This window comes from Leptosomus discolor, chromosome Z (assembly GCF_034619465.1).
Source record: "Leptosomus discolor isolate bLepDis1 chromosome Z, bLepDis1.hap2, whole genome shotgun sequence".
NCBI classification, from domain to species: Eukaryota; Metazoa; Chordata; class Aves; order Leptosomiformes; family Leptosomidae; genus Leptosomus; species Leptosomus discolor.
The window spans coordinates 18,503,139-18,519,499 of record NC_141419.1 but is presented as its reverse complement, the minus strand read 5'-3'; the positions used below and the strand labels follow the sequence as shown (position 1 = coordinate 18,519,499).

Sequence of the window (16,361 nt, the reverse complement as noted above, 5' to 3'; positions counted from 1 at the left end):
AACTACCATAACTGCTGCTTAATATATCATTCATTATAACGCCTGCGGTCTGTTTCACTGCAATAACGTTGCAAGGGTAGTATTTCTGATTACGGAAGGGTGGGCAACACCAGTATGCATTCGAAGGCACGCAAAAGGATCCTACAGAAAAACCCCTTGTACTTCTATTTATTCTAAATAGTATCTGATCACTAAAATTACAGAAGTGGAAGAAAAAAAACTTCTAAAAAGCTGAAGATGGATTGATCCATCGCTTCACGAATCTGGACGTGCATCAGGAAACAGCGGCACTGAATCTGTATGCCATTATACATGATAAATTTCTACAATTATTGATTCGTAAATACAGAGTTACACAGAGAGACCCTATGTAAAAATTGATCGCATTTTCAGGTTTCAGAAATGTGACAGACTGATGGCATGCTGGGAATCAAACTATCTCATTCGCCTGGGAAGAAAAAAAATCTCCACGGCAGGAATATATCCTTGATTTGGCTACACTCTAGCTAAGAAATCCAGACTGACAGAAATGGGAATTTAAGAAGAAAATACCTGAGGCAGAGCAGTGCCCCCCTTTTCTTTTTTTTTGTCTCTCCCCTTCTTGATTTGTATCCTGCCTTCAGACTCAAGGCCCGAATGGGACCCAAGCTCTCCCAGCATCACCACAATCTTAACAGAGAATATAGGCTGAAATTCTAGCAACTAAAATCTCATGTAGTTTTTCTTAAAGGCTCATTTTTTCTTAAGTGTACATTCACAAAAAGTAGTCAAAAAAACCAACACAGGTATTTTGATCTGAAGGCAGATCAGTGGGAAGAAGTCTTGGGAAAGCAATTCGGGCTAAGCAGACAGTTCAGTACTCAAGAAGAAAGTGCAACAGAGAAAAGTACCAAACTCTTACTTTCCAGATACTCATTGCTCTGAACAGTCTTTGAGAAGTCTTTGACAAAGCTGAGGGAAGATTTCGACAGCCACTCCCTTAGTTATTACCCTCAAAAGTCATTTGTATATGAGCATGACTGGAGAAAGTGAAGCTGAAGCCAAGGGACAGCACATTCAGAGTTCTAATGAGGATTTAATAAAATGTGTCCCACAGTTGAACAGCAGCCTCTTGATAAAATACACTGAAATACTAGAATCTTAATTTCCACCAGTGGGCTTCAAAGGAAGCTGCATAGCTTCGCACTGGGCTTCTAAATCAGACACTGCTGATGTCTTAATACTTTTTCGCAGACAAAATCTATAAGCAGCAGGAGCTAAGCAAACTGTTTCAAAGACAGACAGCACTTAAATCTGCCTGCTTGATCTTCACCCCTCATTAGCAGAATGAAAACACAGACCTGATTACAGCCATCAAAAATAGCTTTCAAGAACCAGACTGTTCATTTCCTTCTAGTTTGGGTTGTTTTTTTTTTTCATGGGAGCCACAAGAAGATATACACCTCTGAACACAATGCAAGTGCATGTCTTTCATCTGTCTTTTACATTTGACTACAGGCAGGAGGAGAGCACCTCTGTCTACTGCAAATTAATTTGTCACTGGGAAAATACACAGTTGGAAGTCGATTTTGCAACTGTAATATGATTTCTCTTCCCTGAGGAATGAAATATTTCTCACATAACACACATTTCCTCTTCGTATATCTACAGTGCACTGCACGTTGATGCCAGAAGAGACTGTAATACACACTGAAAGGCCCAGCTCTTCTGGAACAAAAAGCTGAAAGGAGGAGGAGAGAAAAAGGATGAGGAAAAATGTAAAACAAACGAAAAAACTACTTACTAAATGCACAGCTTCATTGTACATATTGACTTTCAGACATTCTTTAAGTTGACGAATCATGGCTTCCACAAATTCCCCACCAAAATTGTAGTTCCTGGCATTCAGCAACCCAACTAGTGTGGTGTAAACAGTAAGCTTTTCTGGCAACAGACGCGCACTGACACAGGAAAAGAAATATGGTGTTAGTTGATTATTCATCATGTGCCAATTGGCAACTGCACAGCATCTTAGAATCTGCTTATTCTAAGTTAAATTTGCCTCACAAGGAAATAAGAAAAAAGGGCTAGCGTAATCTTCTAGTTCTACTCCATAGTTAATAATTTACAGACAATTTTTTTTTTAAACTAGTCATTTAGAAAGGCAGGTGCCACTTTCAAGTACCTTTAAGGTATTTGCTTTTTATTTATGTCTAATTGCTCAGTATTCAGAGGGCTGGCCAAATAATACAAGTGACAGAACCTACGAAAGGGTGTAAGAAGTTGTTCTAAGTTTGTAATTTAGAAGTGATTTTACTATATAGCATCAGTGAGATTACAGAAGAGGCATACACATTTTATGGTATTAATTTTGATTCCAAGTTTCTAAAGTCAAAGTAACTGCTTTTAAGCACAGCATAGGAAAGGCCAGGTCCTACTGCAAAGAATTAATTTTCCTCAATCATTTTTGTATGCATGTAAGCTAACCCTGTACTTTCATAAGCGTCTTACTGTTATAGGAAAAAAAATCTACCATTTGCCTTCTATTAACAAACATGACTACACAACAGATTTAAAGTATCTGCAAAACCACAGCATAGGCTAGGGCTGGAACACGCTCCCTCTTCACCACACTTCTCCTTCATATTTCTCTTACCTACTACTGCAGGCCGCGTACAACCCCTCCCCTCAGACACCAGTGACCCTGACACAGGGCACCTCTGCTCCTGCACTTTGCTGGGTAGAGGAAGGAGAGCTGTCAGCCACTGGAGAGCCTGCTTTCAGCTCTTCATGTTCCCAGCTCTCCTCCTCTAGCAAATGGGCTTAGGAAGACATGAGCATCTCATTGCCAGAGAAGAGGAACAGTCCATGAGAAAACAGCACAGGCAATAAAACCTAGGAAGTGTTACCAGCCAATAGCTTTGGTGCTCTTAAGCATTTAATTGGGAAACAGGGTATTACCCAGCATCACCGTGTTATCATTGCTACTAAAGAGCGGCTCAGGTTTCTTCTATCTGCTTTGAGCCTTTGCACATGTTTCAAGTCAGTAATGTAATGCAAAAGTAATGTAAAGAGGTATTTTCCCTGAATTATACCTAGTACGTAGTAAGCTTATTCCTCTATTTCTTTTGTTTGTAGCAAAACAAACTCCAAACTCTATGCTATAACAGCATCAGGAACTAAAGCCATTCTTGGCATTTAAACTACCTTGAACACTTGAACTTATGCACAGAAAAGAAAGCACCTCCCAGATTCCCAGAACTCCTGTATACGTACACTGTACATAGTATTCTTAGTATCTTGCTTTTGTAATTTGGCAGATCAGCTTCCAAAACACCAGCTAGGCCCTCCAAGTTGCTCTCCAAAGATGAATTACTCTAAAATAAAAAGCATAAAAAAAAAAAGTTTAATCATCAACCCAGCAAAACAAACTAGCCCCTGACTCTCATGTGGAAAACAAGGAAGTTGGGCGAGAGCATCCTTTTATGTCACCTCCTTTTTCAGAGCAACAATTCAGTTCCGTTAGCATTAAGGGACCGCTCTCACTTGCCTGAAAGAAGGAGCTGCTACTCCTCAGAAGAGCTGCACCCGATCACCCACCTCCCTCGTAACGAACTTGCTCCCCGGGATGCAAGCTCTAACAGTGCTGCAGAGACATCTTGGTAAGGTGATTAAGCCTTGATTATTGATACAGCATGAAACAGAAGCCTTCCCGATTTGTTTTTCGGTGCACCATTGTTTTTATTCTTCGCCTTTTACACCCCCGCTTCCTATCGGCCTCCTATCCTGTCAGGACTTGAAGCCTGTGCCACAGGCAGACCAAGTTAACTCCTCCACACCCTCAGCGGACTGGAACCAGCGAAGCTGCAAAGGGGAAGCAGTAACTATTCACTGGCTGTCTACCATTGCTTGGAAGATAAAACACTACTACTCCGACATCTGTCCGTTTTAGCACGTGGTTTTGTAAAAGCTGACAACTTTCCAACTATCTCATTAAAAAAAAACACCTTTCTTTTTTTTTTTTTGGATGGTTACTACATACGAACCACTAACACCCAACACACAGAAAGGGGCGTGGGGGAAACCTCCAAGCCCCACACTTTAACTTTGCCGAGCGGCTGCGCGGTGCCCGGCCGGGAGGCGGCCCGCCTACCTTCTCTCCCACCCTGCAGATGAGCGACTCGAGCCTCTCCTCGATCTCCGACGGCTCAGACGTCCTCCGCCTCTTATGGGGCTGCCCTGATCAAACACACCGAGCACACCGTTACTGACGGAGAGCCCCCACCCCGCCCTCCATCCATCCCACCCAAACCCTCCTCCCGCGGCGGATCGGTCCGGTCCGGCCCGGCCTGCACCGCCCCCGCCACCTCGGAGCCGCAGGTGTGGATGGGGGAGGGGGGGGGTGCGCAGCCGGCGGGAGGACACAGCGGCGCTCACCGTCACTGTCGTCGCTGTGCCGCCGCCGCGACATGGCGGGAGGCGAGGAGGGGCGAGGCGGGGAGCGGCGGGGAGCCGGGGCGCCTCGCGCGGGCCAGAGGGGAGCGCGCTCCTTCCGCCGCCCGCTTCCGGCCCGCCGCACCTCTGCTTCCGGGACAGAGGGCGCGCGGCGCGGCGCCTCGCTGCTCGCCGCTTTCTGGCGCGCGCGCGCGGGCCGGAGGACTTCCGGCGCGTGGGGCCGGGCGGCGTGGCGGGCCCCGGCGCGGAGGGGGAACCGGGCGCTCCCCGGGCGACAGGGGCCCCGCCCGCAGGCGGAGATGGTGCCGGGAGAGGGGCCGCCGCCCGGCAGCGCCGCGGCCGAGGCGGTCGCCGCCAGGAAGCGGCGCGCCTTCGCCCGGAGGAAGGTGGGTCGGTGCCGGGCGCCCGGGTCTGAGGCCCGCTGCTGGCGCCGCCGGCGGGAGCAGCCACCCGCGGGTCGAGGGGAGGGGGCCGGCGTCTCGCCGGGTGGCCCGCGGTGGATGTCGGGGCCGGTCTCCCGGTCCGGGGCGGGGAGGGGGGGGGACGTGTCCCGGGCAGCAGCGGGAGCGCTGGTAACGGGTGGCGCTTGTGGTGCGTTTCAGGCCTTCTCCCAGTTCGTCAAGGCAAAGGAGGTGCCGGCCACAGGCCGATGTCCCGCCGGCGGAGAGGGCGTGCGGTGGCGGTGCTGCCGTCAGGCGTTTGAAGAGCTGTCGGGCATTCATAGGCATGTGGCTTTGCAGCACGGCAGAGACGTCGGGCAGCAGGCAGGGCTGGCTGCAGAGCAGGCAGCTGCCGAAGTAAGCCCCTTGAGCGGCCCGGCTCCTGCGGCCAATGCCGACGGGCTAAACAGGCACTCTTGTAGCAGTCCCGAGATCTCCTGTATGCTTCCAGACACAAGCCACGTTAGTTATGATGATCTGACAAGGTAAGAAAGTCCCTCAGCAGTTTGGAGGTCTGGTACTGCCCGGGAGTAGGGTGTTGGGCTGCTTACACTTTACATGATATTCTGACAGTGCTACATTTTCTTTCCATGAAGTTCAGTCAAGTGGCACTTGAAGATCCAGAAAGACTCTTCCCTGATATTCCTTTAGATCTTCAAATGCTTTGGATACCTTCCTGAGATACTTTGTTAGGTCAACAGGTGCAGGTATCCTCCAGGAGTCACTTCGTTTATTTGAATTCCTTTCAGAACTGCTCACACCTGTACAAAACATGCAAATTACTGCTGTGCTGATGAAGAAGTAGATATGCTGCATTTTTTTTGATGGTAAAGGGGGGAACTAAGGAGGATTGAACCGGCAGAGCTGTATCATCCCACATTGTTAAAGCAGACCTGTACAGGTGTTACTTGATGACTTAAATCTATAAGGAAGGAAGAACCGTAACAGAAGAGAATAGAGCAGCAGGGTATGCTCTGCGCAGGTCCCTTTACTCTGCTTGTTCAGCTACCTTAAGGGCTGGTTAGTTATGAATAAGCAGGTTCATGAAAATATTTCTAATTGTGAGAGTTTGGCTTGTGCTGCTCAGAGTGCTGATGCACGCAGTCTATCACCATCCACTCAGTGGACTCGTGATGGTTCGTTCGCTGTGATCTCGAAGTGCAAAATTAAGGCGACCACACCAAAGGAGTTTGCTACAATCAGACAGTGAAACTTTATTGTTTGCCCGTACAGCAGCGTGCAATAGGTAAGGAGGGTGAAAGGAAAGGGAAAAGTAAAGTGAAAAGAGGAAGGAGATTGATAGCTACCACTGCGGGTCCAAGGCGTCCCTATGGTCCCAGGTCCAGGCAGCGTCCTGCCCGTCCTAACGATCGTCATGATCCTTGGTGGGGAAAGCTTCCAAAGGTTGGGTGCTGAGGAGCCCCTTTGTATGCCAAATAGCACCCCTTGCTCCTCCTCTGTATCTCCGCCTCTTCTTGGCTCCATCGATGCTGATCGATCCTTCTTGATAACGGTTCTCAGGCTCGTCCCTGGCACCAGAGAACAGCACAGCACTCTTGAGCCAAAACAGAGCCGTCTTGCCTCCGCAAGGCTCCCTCCTTCGGCTGTTATCTCCCCCACAAGGTTTCTAGAAGGGAGAAGCAGATAGCAGCATCTCTATCCTTTTGCTGTTTCCTGCCAGATACAGCTCTCATCCTTGCTCTGTCCAGGGCGTAATGACCTTACAAGCCTGGCATTCCATTCCCAGGATCAGCAACTACGGCTCAGGCAGGCCGCTGCAGACTCGTATCAAGATGTTAGCCTCACTTTTGGGGTACCTTATTGTCCATATCCGTGATGACAAGGTTGAGACAGTGCTGTTTTCTGGACCAACTCTTACACAATCTCACTGAAAATTTTGGCCTTTTAAATTTAGATAGATTAAGCAGTTGAATTTTCAAGTGCAAGTTTGTCAAATTAAGCATTTAATGGGACACGTGTGTGTACAGAAAACAGCAGTTCTTAAGTCCTGTGTGTTGAGAGAAACTTGAGTGGAGCACACAGGAGGCCACTGGCAGAGATGTCCCATGCAGCACAGATGAGTCCATTTTGTAACCAGTCCCAGAGCTTTTCTTGGTTCATATTCTTTCTCTTTTAAATAAATCAAAGCCAGCAGTGCTAATCCCTCCAAAGTTTGTTGGTGGTTTTGTTTTGGGTTTTTCCCTGCATCTGCCAGAATAAAATTGTCTGCTTTTTCAGTGGTTACTGCTAATAGTATATTCTTATGCTTTCAACCCTAACGTCCTTTTCTTATTTGTTCATCTTTGCCACGCTATGGACAGCAAGGTGGGAGAAGTACTTCTGTATTACTGTTACTGTGAGGTGAAGGATCCAGAGAAACTCTGTGCTTGGCAAAAGGCTCTGTGCCAGCATCTACATCTCACTGGCAAGGTAAGGTTTCAAGCAATGCTTGTATTCCTAACAAAAAGGCATCATCTTTGCCTAGTGCAGGACGATAGACTGTGCAGAGAACCAAGTGTTTTGCACCAGGATGTGCTAGTCTGTCAAGATCCTGTTAAGAAAGGCACTCAGACTCTGTAAAGTATCATTTAAAATGCTACTTAAGAGCTAATGCTACAAAGAAAAAGAAAATAATACAGATAATCTTATATCCCTTTTGATGCTGGGAACCCCAACTTGTGCAGCTTTGAGTAACCCTCCGGTCCGTGCACAGCCCAGTGTGCAGACGCCGTCCTTGCAAGGGTTACCCCATTTTCATCATCCAAAATGTTACTTTTTGTTTTTTTTTTTTTTTACAAGAAAGCAAGTCTTTTCACCATTCCTGCTGTCAAACAGAAAGGTATTCCCATGAGAACTTCTTCATGCCCTTTTAGATAAAGGTGAGGGCCACACAGGTGTCATAATCACTGCTATCAACAGGGAGCTGCATGCAGGCGTCTCTGTAAGCATTATCGGGCTGGGTTTATCCTGTGGCTACAGCACAACGCAGCCTGGAGGTGCAGCGCTGTGCAGCATGGGTCTGGGCTTGCTCAGGTTAACTCCAGTTATGTGTATCGTTAACTCCTTGATGCGCAGTGGTCTTCTCGTCAGAATCGCCACACCAAGCTGTAATCCATACTGTCAGGAATGAGACGGGCAACTGACACCTTAGACCACACCATAAGACAGCAGTGCTCATTTCTGCATAGAGTCTTGGTTCTTTTTGTTCCTGGCAGACTAGCCCAAGGAGGTGAGCTGGCTCATCTAGCTGGCCTCATGAGGCTGTGGGCAAAGGTGAATTTTAGCTTCACGAAGCTGATGTTTCTAGACTATCTGTGGGGAGAAGGAATTTTCGAGAAGGTGACTTGGAACAGGAGACTACTTTTATATTTGACTTGTCTTCCTAGTAGCTTCTTTTTGTCTGCTAATGGTAGGCACCTTCCCTGTTCTATATCAGCACAGGTCTGGCAGTGAAATGTCCCGACACATTCACTTCTATTTTTTGCTCAGGTATCTTGTCTGGTGGTTGGTATTCTTCTCAAATTTTATTTTATTTTTTTTAAATATCCAATACAGCATTTGCCTTCTCAACCAGTTGTTTTTTCCCTTGCCTTTTATATATATATATATTTTTTTTTTTTTTTTTTTACCCCTTCAGGGTTTTTGTTCATTTGTCAGTGCTGGAGACAAAATGACTCACACTGCAATGTAATATTAGATACAATATTATGCATATTCACATTTTCCTTTTGGCTGTATGAGTCATTGTGCACAATCCCATTGTTGTTCCTGAGCGGACTTCCAGGGGGAATTTTAATGCTGACTGCATTAAACCAGTTAGCATTTCTCTATTGCAGAAGCTTTTCTGACTGTTTTGATGTCATTCTTCTGAAATGGCTCAAAAGTGATTACTGGGGTTTTATTCCTGTTTTATTTACTGTCTTCTTTATGTTCAACTTTAGTATAACCATCTTTTCCTTCCTTCCTCAGTATTCTCTTTTCTGAACATAACTTCTGTGTCTGCCTATTGTCACCCAGTCATATTTTGCTAATTTTACTGTGATCTATTTTTGGTGTTTCTAAGCTTTAGTGCCAGCTTCTCCTCTTGCCTTCTAGGTACGAGTTGCTTCAGAAGGGATTAATGGAACAGTTGGTGGAAGCAAAGTAGCAACCAGTCTCTACATTGAAGTTATGCTTTCCCAGCCTTTGTTCAAAGACATTTTGTGTCAAGAGGATTTCAAGGTATTAAAATAAATTTCTACACATGTGTTGTCAATGCAGGATGTTTGATTTTTGAGAAGTAAGCCCATTGTTTCTTGATAGTATTACTTCAGCTCTAGCAGTTCTGCTTTTCCAGCACTGGTCTAAGCCAAGGAGCGCTCTCTGCCGGTTTTCACCAGCAGTAGCAGTGATCATGAGCCGTCATAGCAGCTGCCTGCAAGGTTTGGCAGCTATGGGTGCATCTCCAGAGCCCCCCATACAGGTGAATGTGGGAATGTGTTTCAGCCCCACCATTCTTCAACAAGCTTTTACTCCAACTTGACTGCCAAAACCAAGGCATCACAATGTACACTTACCCTAGTAAACTATTCCCATGCTCTCCTCTTCACCCTGATTTGAGATCCTTGCCTAGAAGCCTGCTGGTTTAGGTTCATGCAGGCTTTGGTGTCCAGTGTCAGTTCCATGAATTGGATGATTTCTAGAGAAAATACACAGGTTTCTCTGTGCTCCAGTTAGTGCCTGACTGGAGGGAGAGGTGCTGACTTCTGCTTGAGCCTGAGCATATGTGCTGTCTTCAGATGGCGATGGCAGCTGTGGCTGGCACTGTGTGGCATTCTGGTAGGCTTTTGCTGCCTCAGCATAATAGGTAGTGGTTTCTCTGTGAGGAAGGAAAGCTGCTGCTTTTATAGTATTTTTCTTTTCCGCAGAGTTTTATTTGTAGGGAATACTGATATCCCCCCCCCCTATAAATAGCTAGATCAAAGGAGTTAGTGAAACTTGTGAAACTCAAATCCCATGTAGAGCTGCAGTGCTGATTCAGTTTTAGCTTTTTAACTGTCTGTTGTGCTTGGCTGAATTTCAAGAGTAATGTGACCTGATAGTTAAGAGTCATGTGTAGGTGCAAAGACAGAACCGGGATGGAATTTTACCTTGACCTTGGCAAAACCTCCAGCCCTGTGTGATCTTTGGTCATCAACGTTCATGCATTAGAACATGATGGTATTTTTCTGTCTCACAGTTCCTCTGCATGCTGTATACCCAGGTAAGTGGGGGCTTCAGGTCCCTGTGCCATGAAGGCATGGTCATAGAGGAATGAAAATTGTGCTTGGGGCTATGAAACTATTCAGCCACTGCGGTTGCTGCAGACTGATTTCTGTGATAGCTGGGACAGTGCTGCACAGCACTGAATTTTTGTTTGAGAGTTTATATGCTGGATGGTGCCTAAGCCATGTTTCAGGTTCAGCTCTGCAGAAATTGTCACTTCCTGTCACCTGCAGTGGGAGTGCTTACCAAAAAGAGCTTGCTGAGACCTCCAAAAGGGAAATCCTGTGCTTGAGTTTGGGGGGTGTCGGACTCCACTGTTAACAAGTCTTGAGCCTGGCTGACCTCCCATATGTCTCTTTCACGCCCATGAACCACTGCTGTTTGCATTGCACATGTCGTGACTGGAGGCCTAGCTGTGCTGGTGTCAGGCATCAGAGGGCCTGAAGAGAACCATAGAGCCCAGATGCATCAACGTGATCCGTTACTGGAGGAGGTTATTTAATATTCCAGTCAAGGTCGGCACGCTCTATACAGGCCTTCACTTTCTCATGATAGATGCTAGTCATATTGTTTCTGACTAAGACCTGTTCTCCTTCCCAGTCCTCAGTGACCCCACACCTCACGTTAAATGGTACCTGTCTCGCCTGCAGAGTAGTCATTGGGCCTAAGACACTTGTCTGCCAGGTTGTGGTAGAGGTCCACTGCCTAAACCTCAGGATTTAGACTGTGGATTTACGTGGGAGAGACATTTCTTTCCTTCAGCCACCAAGACACTTTCATATTCTAGTAAGCTGTAGAAATTAAAGTGAGTGGGTAATTTTAATCTTGATACCTAGCAAATTTTGGGAGATTGTTTTTGTGTTTAATTTCCTAGAGCAGTGCAGGAGGAGCTCACTGTTTCCCAGACCTTCGAGTTGGAGTATTCAAAGAAATTGTACCTATGGGCATTGATCCAAAGATAGTGTCTTACAAAGAAACTGGTAAGTTACCCAAGTGAGAGGTAAGTGAAGAATCAAGTACCTTCATCAAAAACATTTTCTTCAGCACAGTGGCCAGGACACAGGAGAAGTTGATACAGAAATTGATTTCTTACTGGTAGTCAGAAGTTACTGGTGCAGGGAATTTGCTGGCCCAGGTTTTGGTTTGTTAAATGTTTAGCTGCCTCAAAAAACTTTAGAATTAACTTTCTGTTTTGTGGAAAACAGTAATAGTTCAAATGACATCAAGCAGTTACCTTGGTTTGGGGTAGGGACATACCTTGTGCTTTAGCCAGGGAGTAAGTCATTGGACACCTGCTAGAGGCAGATGTGAGGTGAAAGTATGTATGATGGTTAGGAAAGACACTTCAATGCATGAATGTATTCATATTTGTTCTAAATATTCTGTAGGTGCTTGAGACTGCTCAGAAATGATACTACATAAAGAGCTCCAATGCTTTCTTGTTGTTAACTTGCAGTAAGAACCAAGTTGTGTAGAAACAAGAAAGCATTGGATCCAGTGGATTCTGGTGCTGTGGATGCTGAGAGCTTTTTTGTTGTTTTTTTTTTGTTTTTTTAGAAAATGCTAGAATCCTGCTTATAGTAGAGTAGGTACATGTTCCTATGTAGGGGACTGATGACTTGGCTTTACTTGTGTTGAAGTTAGCAGCCATGCTCCTGCCTTTTACACTAAAGCAGAGCCAAGTTCTGTGTCACGTTCATGCCACACAGGCTGCATTTGTTTTCTGCTACCTGTAGCTGCTTAGAATGGATTATGCCTAATAAGTTATTACTGGCTATGCATCTGCTATGAGGACACTTACATAGGTGGTAAGCAGGAGCGCAATAAATAGGAATTAGCAGGGCAGTTTGGGGCTTTTTTTCACACCAAAATGTTTTGTTGGTGGTAAATTTCTACAGTATCTTTTTGTGGTTTTGGCAAAGGATTATTTTTTTCCTCATCTTTTGGCAGTTTGTGGGATGTCTGTCTGGATATTTCTTTTCTTTTTTTTTTTCCTTTTTCCTCCTATTTTATAGTGTTTTATGGAGAAGGTTCCTATTACTCTGGCAGGTTGCTTGTAGGGTTATTTTTTTAATAAGGTAAGAGATTTTGGTGGGGGACTTTTTTTTTGTTTTTCAGTAGGCTGGGAGTCCTGAGCAACCTGAAAACTGAGAAACTTTATGTAAATTGAAGTTGTATTGAAAGTAATACATGTTTATGGAAATTTTCAATTTTTATGAACGGAGAAGAGTTTCATTGAAAAATTGGATTTTTGTACACTTCTGTGCCTCCAAATGTAATGACAGATGAGCAAAGGGAAAGGAAACATTGTTGACTCTTTCTTTTACAACTGTAAGAGTTGGCAGGGGGATGTAACAAACATCACAGAGACAGGCTCCTGTCTGCTGCTGCTGCTGTTGTGTGGAACAGTGCTGTGTTTTCTTTCATTTGCCAACAGGAAGCCAAACGTGGGTAAACTTGGCTGGTTGAATTGTGATGAAAAGTCTGTGAACCGTCACAGAAACTTTTAGTTTGGAAATCTGACGAGATCTGAGAATCAGGATCATCAAGATCATATGTAACATTGTTTTGTAGTTTTGCTTCTCACTTCTCTCTCTTATTTTTATTTTTTTTTTTTTTCCTTTTTCCTTTTTATTTTTTCCTTTTTTTTTTTTTTTTTTTTTTTCTGTTAAAGGAATCCATTTGTCCCCTCAGGAATTTCATAGAGAAGTAGAACAGTATTTGTCTCAGGCCAGGCAAGGACAAAGCGATACCATCTTGCTGGACTGTAGGAACTTCTATGAAAGTAAAATAGTAAGTGTTGTTTGCCTGCTTCTTGCAGTGTGTTACAGGTGCTGGGGGGGAAGCATTTCACATTGTGAGGGTGTAACCTTACTAGAAGAAGAGATTCCATATTCCAGATTGACTGTAATACGTACGAAGTTCAGTTTAGTAATGAATATTAGACACAAGCAGCAGAAGACCTGCTGAGCAACTCAGCATGGAGCCTGCCTGGCTAAGTGCTTATACAACTTGGGGCAGGAAGAAGACAAAGAGGTCCGTATGACATTAGCAGTGAATACCGTATAGTTTGAAGTAAAAGTGGCCTAATTTGTAAGGATGTTTTCCAGCATTTTTGCCTGGTCTCATATGTTAAAAAGAATAGGGTCATCCTGCTGTCACACTCACCAGCCCTCCTGCACTGTTGTGGCTCATCCTCTCTCTGACAGTTCTCTACTGCTTAGCTCCCTCTTTTATGCTTGGATGCAGAGATGTGCTGTGTCCAGAATCCTCTTACAGATTTTAACAGGTATTTTGATGTATAAATGAAGCTGAGGAACTGCCTAAAACAGCTGCAGTGAGCTGAGTGTTCTGGCCCAAAGGTTTGTTACTTTCTCTAGTTCAAGGCATAGACCTTACCATGTAAGACTGCTGTAACCAGTCGCGTGGCCATCTGTTGTTATTGCAGGGGCATTTCCAGGGCTGTCTGGCTCCAGATATCAGGAAGTTCAGCTACTTTCCCAGCTATGTAGATGAAAACTTGGAGCTTTTTAAAGACAAACGTGTTCTGATGTACTGCACAGGAGGGATTCGTTGTGAAAGAGGCTCTGCTTACCTACGGAGCAAGGTGAGATGTCATTCTGAGGGCACAAGTGGCGGGGAGCTCAGACTGATTTAAGGGCAGCTTTTTTTTCTTTTGCTGGTAAATTCTTACTGAGCACAAACTGCTCAGTGAGCAGGTGGGGAGATAGCTGTCTCTGATGCATACTTGCCTCACGCTGTCTGTCAAGGATGTGGGTGGTTTAACACAGCTCAGGATGATCTGCATGGACTAGCGTCACAGCAGTGATTGGTCTGTGAAAATAATAATATATCCCGCTTTCTGAGAAGAGCAATGCCCTGCCCATTATGGCAGCGTTTTAGGAGGGCTTGAGAGCATTCTGCAGTGTTCCCATAAGCTCTGTCTAGGTTATGCTGTGTGGTCATTACTGCGCAGCTTGAGCATCTCAGAGTGGTGAAAATCAGGCAGTCAGTGCTTTCCCAGTGTTGTGGAATTAAATCCAGCACACTGCATTGTTCTAATTGTGCTTTTCATCCCACTCTTCTCTTGGATCCTTCCCTCAAGGAGCAAGGTAACAGCAAACATGTATGTTCTCCAGATATTTAAACCTTGATTTTTTTTCTCTGCTGCACCAATGTGAACCCTGAGAAATTGTTCCTGCTAACAGCTCACTACATAAAACCAGAATAAGCACCAGTTCACAGAGGTTCCAAAAGCATTTGATCTGTGATGCAGGAAATCTCCTTCAGCTGAGGAGGTTACCAGCCTTTTTTTGACTGTAACATTAAATGCACCTTTTGGTTCATGTCAACAAGCCAGCATTGTGGAGCTGCCCAGTAATCCCTGGTGGCACTGCCCGGAGTTGTGAGTGCACGTAATGCCATCTGATGGTCACTGAGAAGCTGCTGCTTCTGCTCATTGACCCCTGGTGTTTACATTTGCTTTGGGAACAGTGGCACACCACCACTGCTGCTGTCTCCTTCAGCTTTTCTGCTACTGTGCTTTAAACAGGCAGTGTGCAGAGACGTTTACCAGCTAAAAGGTGGAATTCACAAGTACCTGGAAGAGTTTCCAGATGGATTCTACAGGGGGAAGCTGTTTGTATTTGATGATCGTTACGCCATTTGTTCCAATGAAGATGTCATCTCAGGTAGGACTAGATAATGTAAGTGCAGAAGGCTGGGAAGCTATTGCAATCGTTTCCATATGTGCAGGATAGTGGCAGCCAGACTGGTCTGTGTAGTTCTTCCTCATACTCACTTTGATCTTTTAATGCTGTCACTTTTCATGGTGATTATCAACTCTATGGCTTTAACACATTAAACAGAAATGAGAGCAAAGGGGATCACTAAACAGAGTTCCCTAAAACCAGAGCAGTAAAAGGAATCATCCCCTGCAGAAAGCTCGCTGTTAGGAGCAATCTGCAGCTATGAATATGTATGTCAAGCACTACTGCTATCATTACCCACTTGTTGCCCACAGTGCTGATCCGACTGTGGCTGGCCAAGTGACTGAAGTGTTAAATAGTTCTCCTGCTGTCAGCTGTTCTCTGCTCCAGTAATCTCACAGAACATCAGCACAGACTGCCAGGCGCTGGGAGTGTGGTGGCACTAAGCTTTGCAGCACTTTGTTATTTTCATTCTTTAAAAGTTTCTGTGGCCTGTAAAATTTCAGTGACTTTTAGTTGGTCTTCTGGCTGGGTCGCTCTTAAGATATTGCAAATGAAATACCTGTTTTCTTCTTATCAGTTGCTAGGTACAAATAGAGGGGATTTGGCTCTAGCCTTTTTTTAGGAAGCAATGCTGTTTTTTTTTTCTCTGAGTGGTTTACTTTCTGAGCATAACCTCCCATTCCTTCTCTGCAATTACGGCATACATCCTGAAGGTGCCTGGCTTGGTGTAGAAACAGAACACACTCTGGATACATCACAGCTATCCCTACAGAAGTTTCAAGGGGAAGTGTTGGGATAGGCATCTTCTTGATAGTACAGCTAAACTGGGCTGTAGCTTCCAGCTAAATGGTTAAAACCTGTGTGATGTAGTGAAAGGACTCTGTCAGGACTGCAAATGTCACTCCGTCTGCACAAGCCATTGCTTTTAGGAGCAGAAGTCCCATGGCACCGCCTTCCCCAGCAGGCAATGTCTGTTTTCTCTTGGCGGCAAGAATCTTACCTGTCTAATCAGAACTAGAGGAAGCACTAGTGAGCACTTTTTCCTCCTCCTGAGAGACAGCTGTCCTAAGTATTTTACACCAAAATTGGAAGTTTAAAAATGAACGAGGTTCTAGAAGATCAAGCTAAAGCAAGGATTTAAAATGTGGAACACAATAGGTAGCCACTTAAATGAGAAATTGCAGCCCCCTGGTGCCATGGAGACCCCTCTGCAAGAGGAACAGATGGGGCAATGTGGGTCTTAACTTTTTCTTTTCCTCCTCCCCCCAGCATGCAGATACTGTGGGACACTGTGGGACCAGTATAAACTTTGTTCCAGCCAGCACTGCCGGCAGCTTGTCCTGACATGTCCAAGTTGTCGCAACAAAGGCCTTACAGCTTGCTGTCCTGTTTGTCAAGAGAAAGAGCTCAAGGTGACTTCAAGGGCTTCAGGACAGACAGTTAAGGAGGAATGTGAATGTACAAGGAGACGGCCAAGGGTACCTATTGAACGTGTCTCACAAAGGACTCTGGATGCAGGAAAAGATTAAGC

The 16,361-nt window shown here is 45.2% G+C and overlaps 2 protein-coding genes across 3 annotated transcripts in view; one reads left to right on the top strand and one right to left on the bottom strand.

Annotated features, from left to right (window-relative positions):
* Positions 1–4,450, bottom strand: part of NCBP1 (nuclear cap binding protein subunit 1) — a 31,344-nt gene extending 26,894 nt beyond the window's left edge. Inside the window, exons 1-4 of the mRNA XM_086478975.1 lie at positions 4,417–4,450; positions 4,133–4,218; positions 3,256–3,356; positions 1,784–1,940 (exon numbers count right to left, since the gene is read on the bottom strand). Coding sequence (XP_086335101.1) covers positions 1,784–1,940; positions 3,256–3,356; positions 4,133–4,218; positions 4,417–4,450 — 378 coding nt within the window. The remainder of the gene's footprint in view (positions 1–1,783; positions 1,941–3,255; positions 3,357–4,132; positions 4,219–4,416) is intronic.
* A 283-nt stretch (positions 4,451–4,733) lies between these two features.
* TSTD2 (thiosulfate sulfurtransferase like domain containing 2) lies at positions 4,734–16,361 on the top strand. Of its 2 annotated transcripts, none has more exons than XM_086479803.1 (9): positions 4,734–4,820; positions 5,037–5,359; positions 7,196–7,304; positions 8,970–9,095; positions 10,993–11,098; positions 12,793–12,911; positions 13,567–13,725; positions 14,671–14,809; positions 16,100–16,361. In XM_086479803.1, exons 1-9 carry the CDS (start codon positions 4,734–4,736, stop codon positions 16,357–16,359), a joined length of 1,428 nt encoding a protein of 475 aa, XP_086335929.1. In that variant the 3' UTR covers positions 16,360–16,361. The 2 variants fall into 2 exon arrangements, with proteins under 2 accessions (XP_086335929.1, XP_086335928.1); XM_086479802.1 differs by having other exon boundaries at positions 4,734–4,854; positions 4,993–5,359.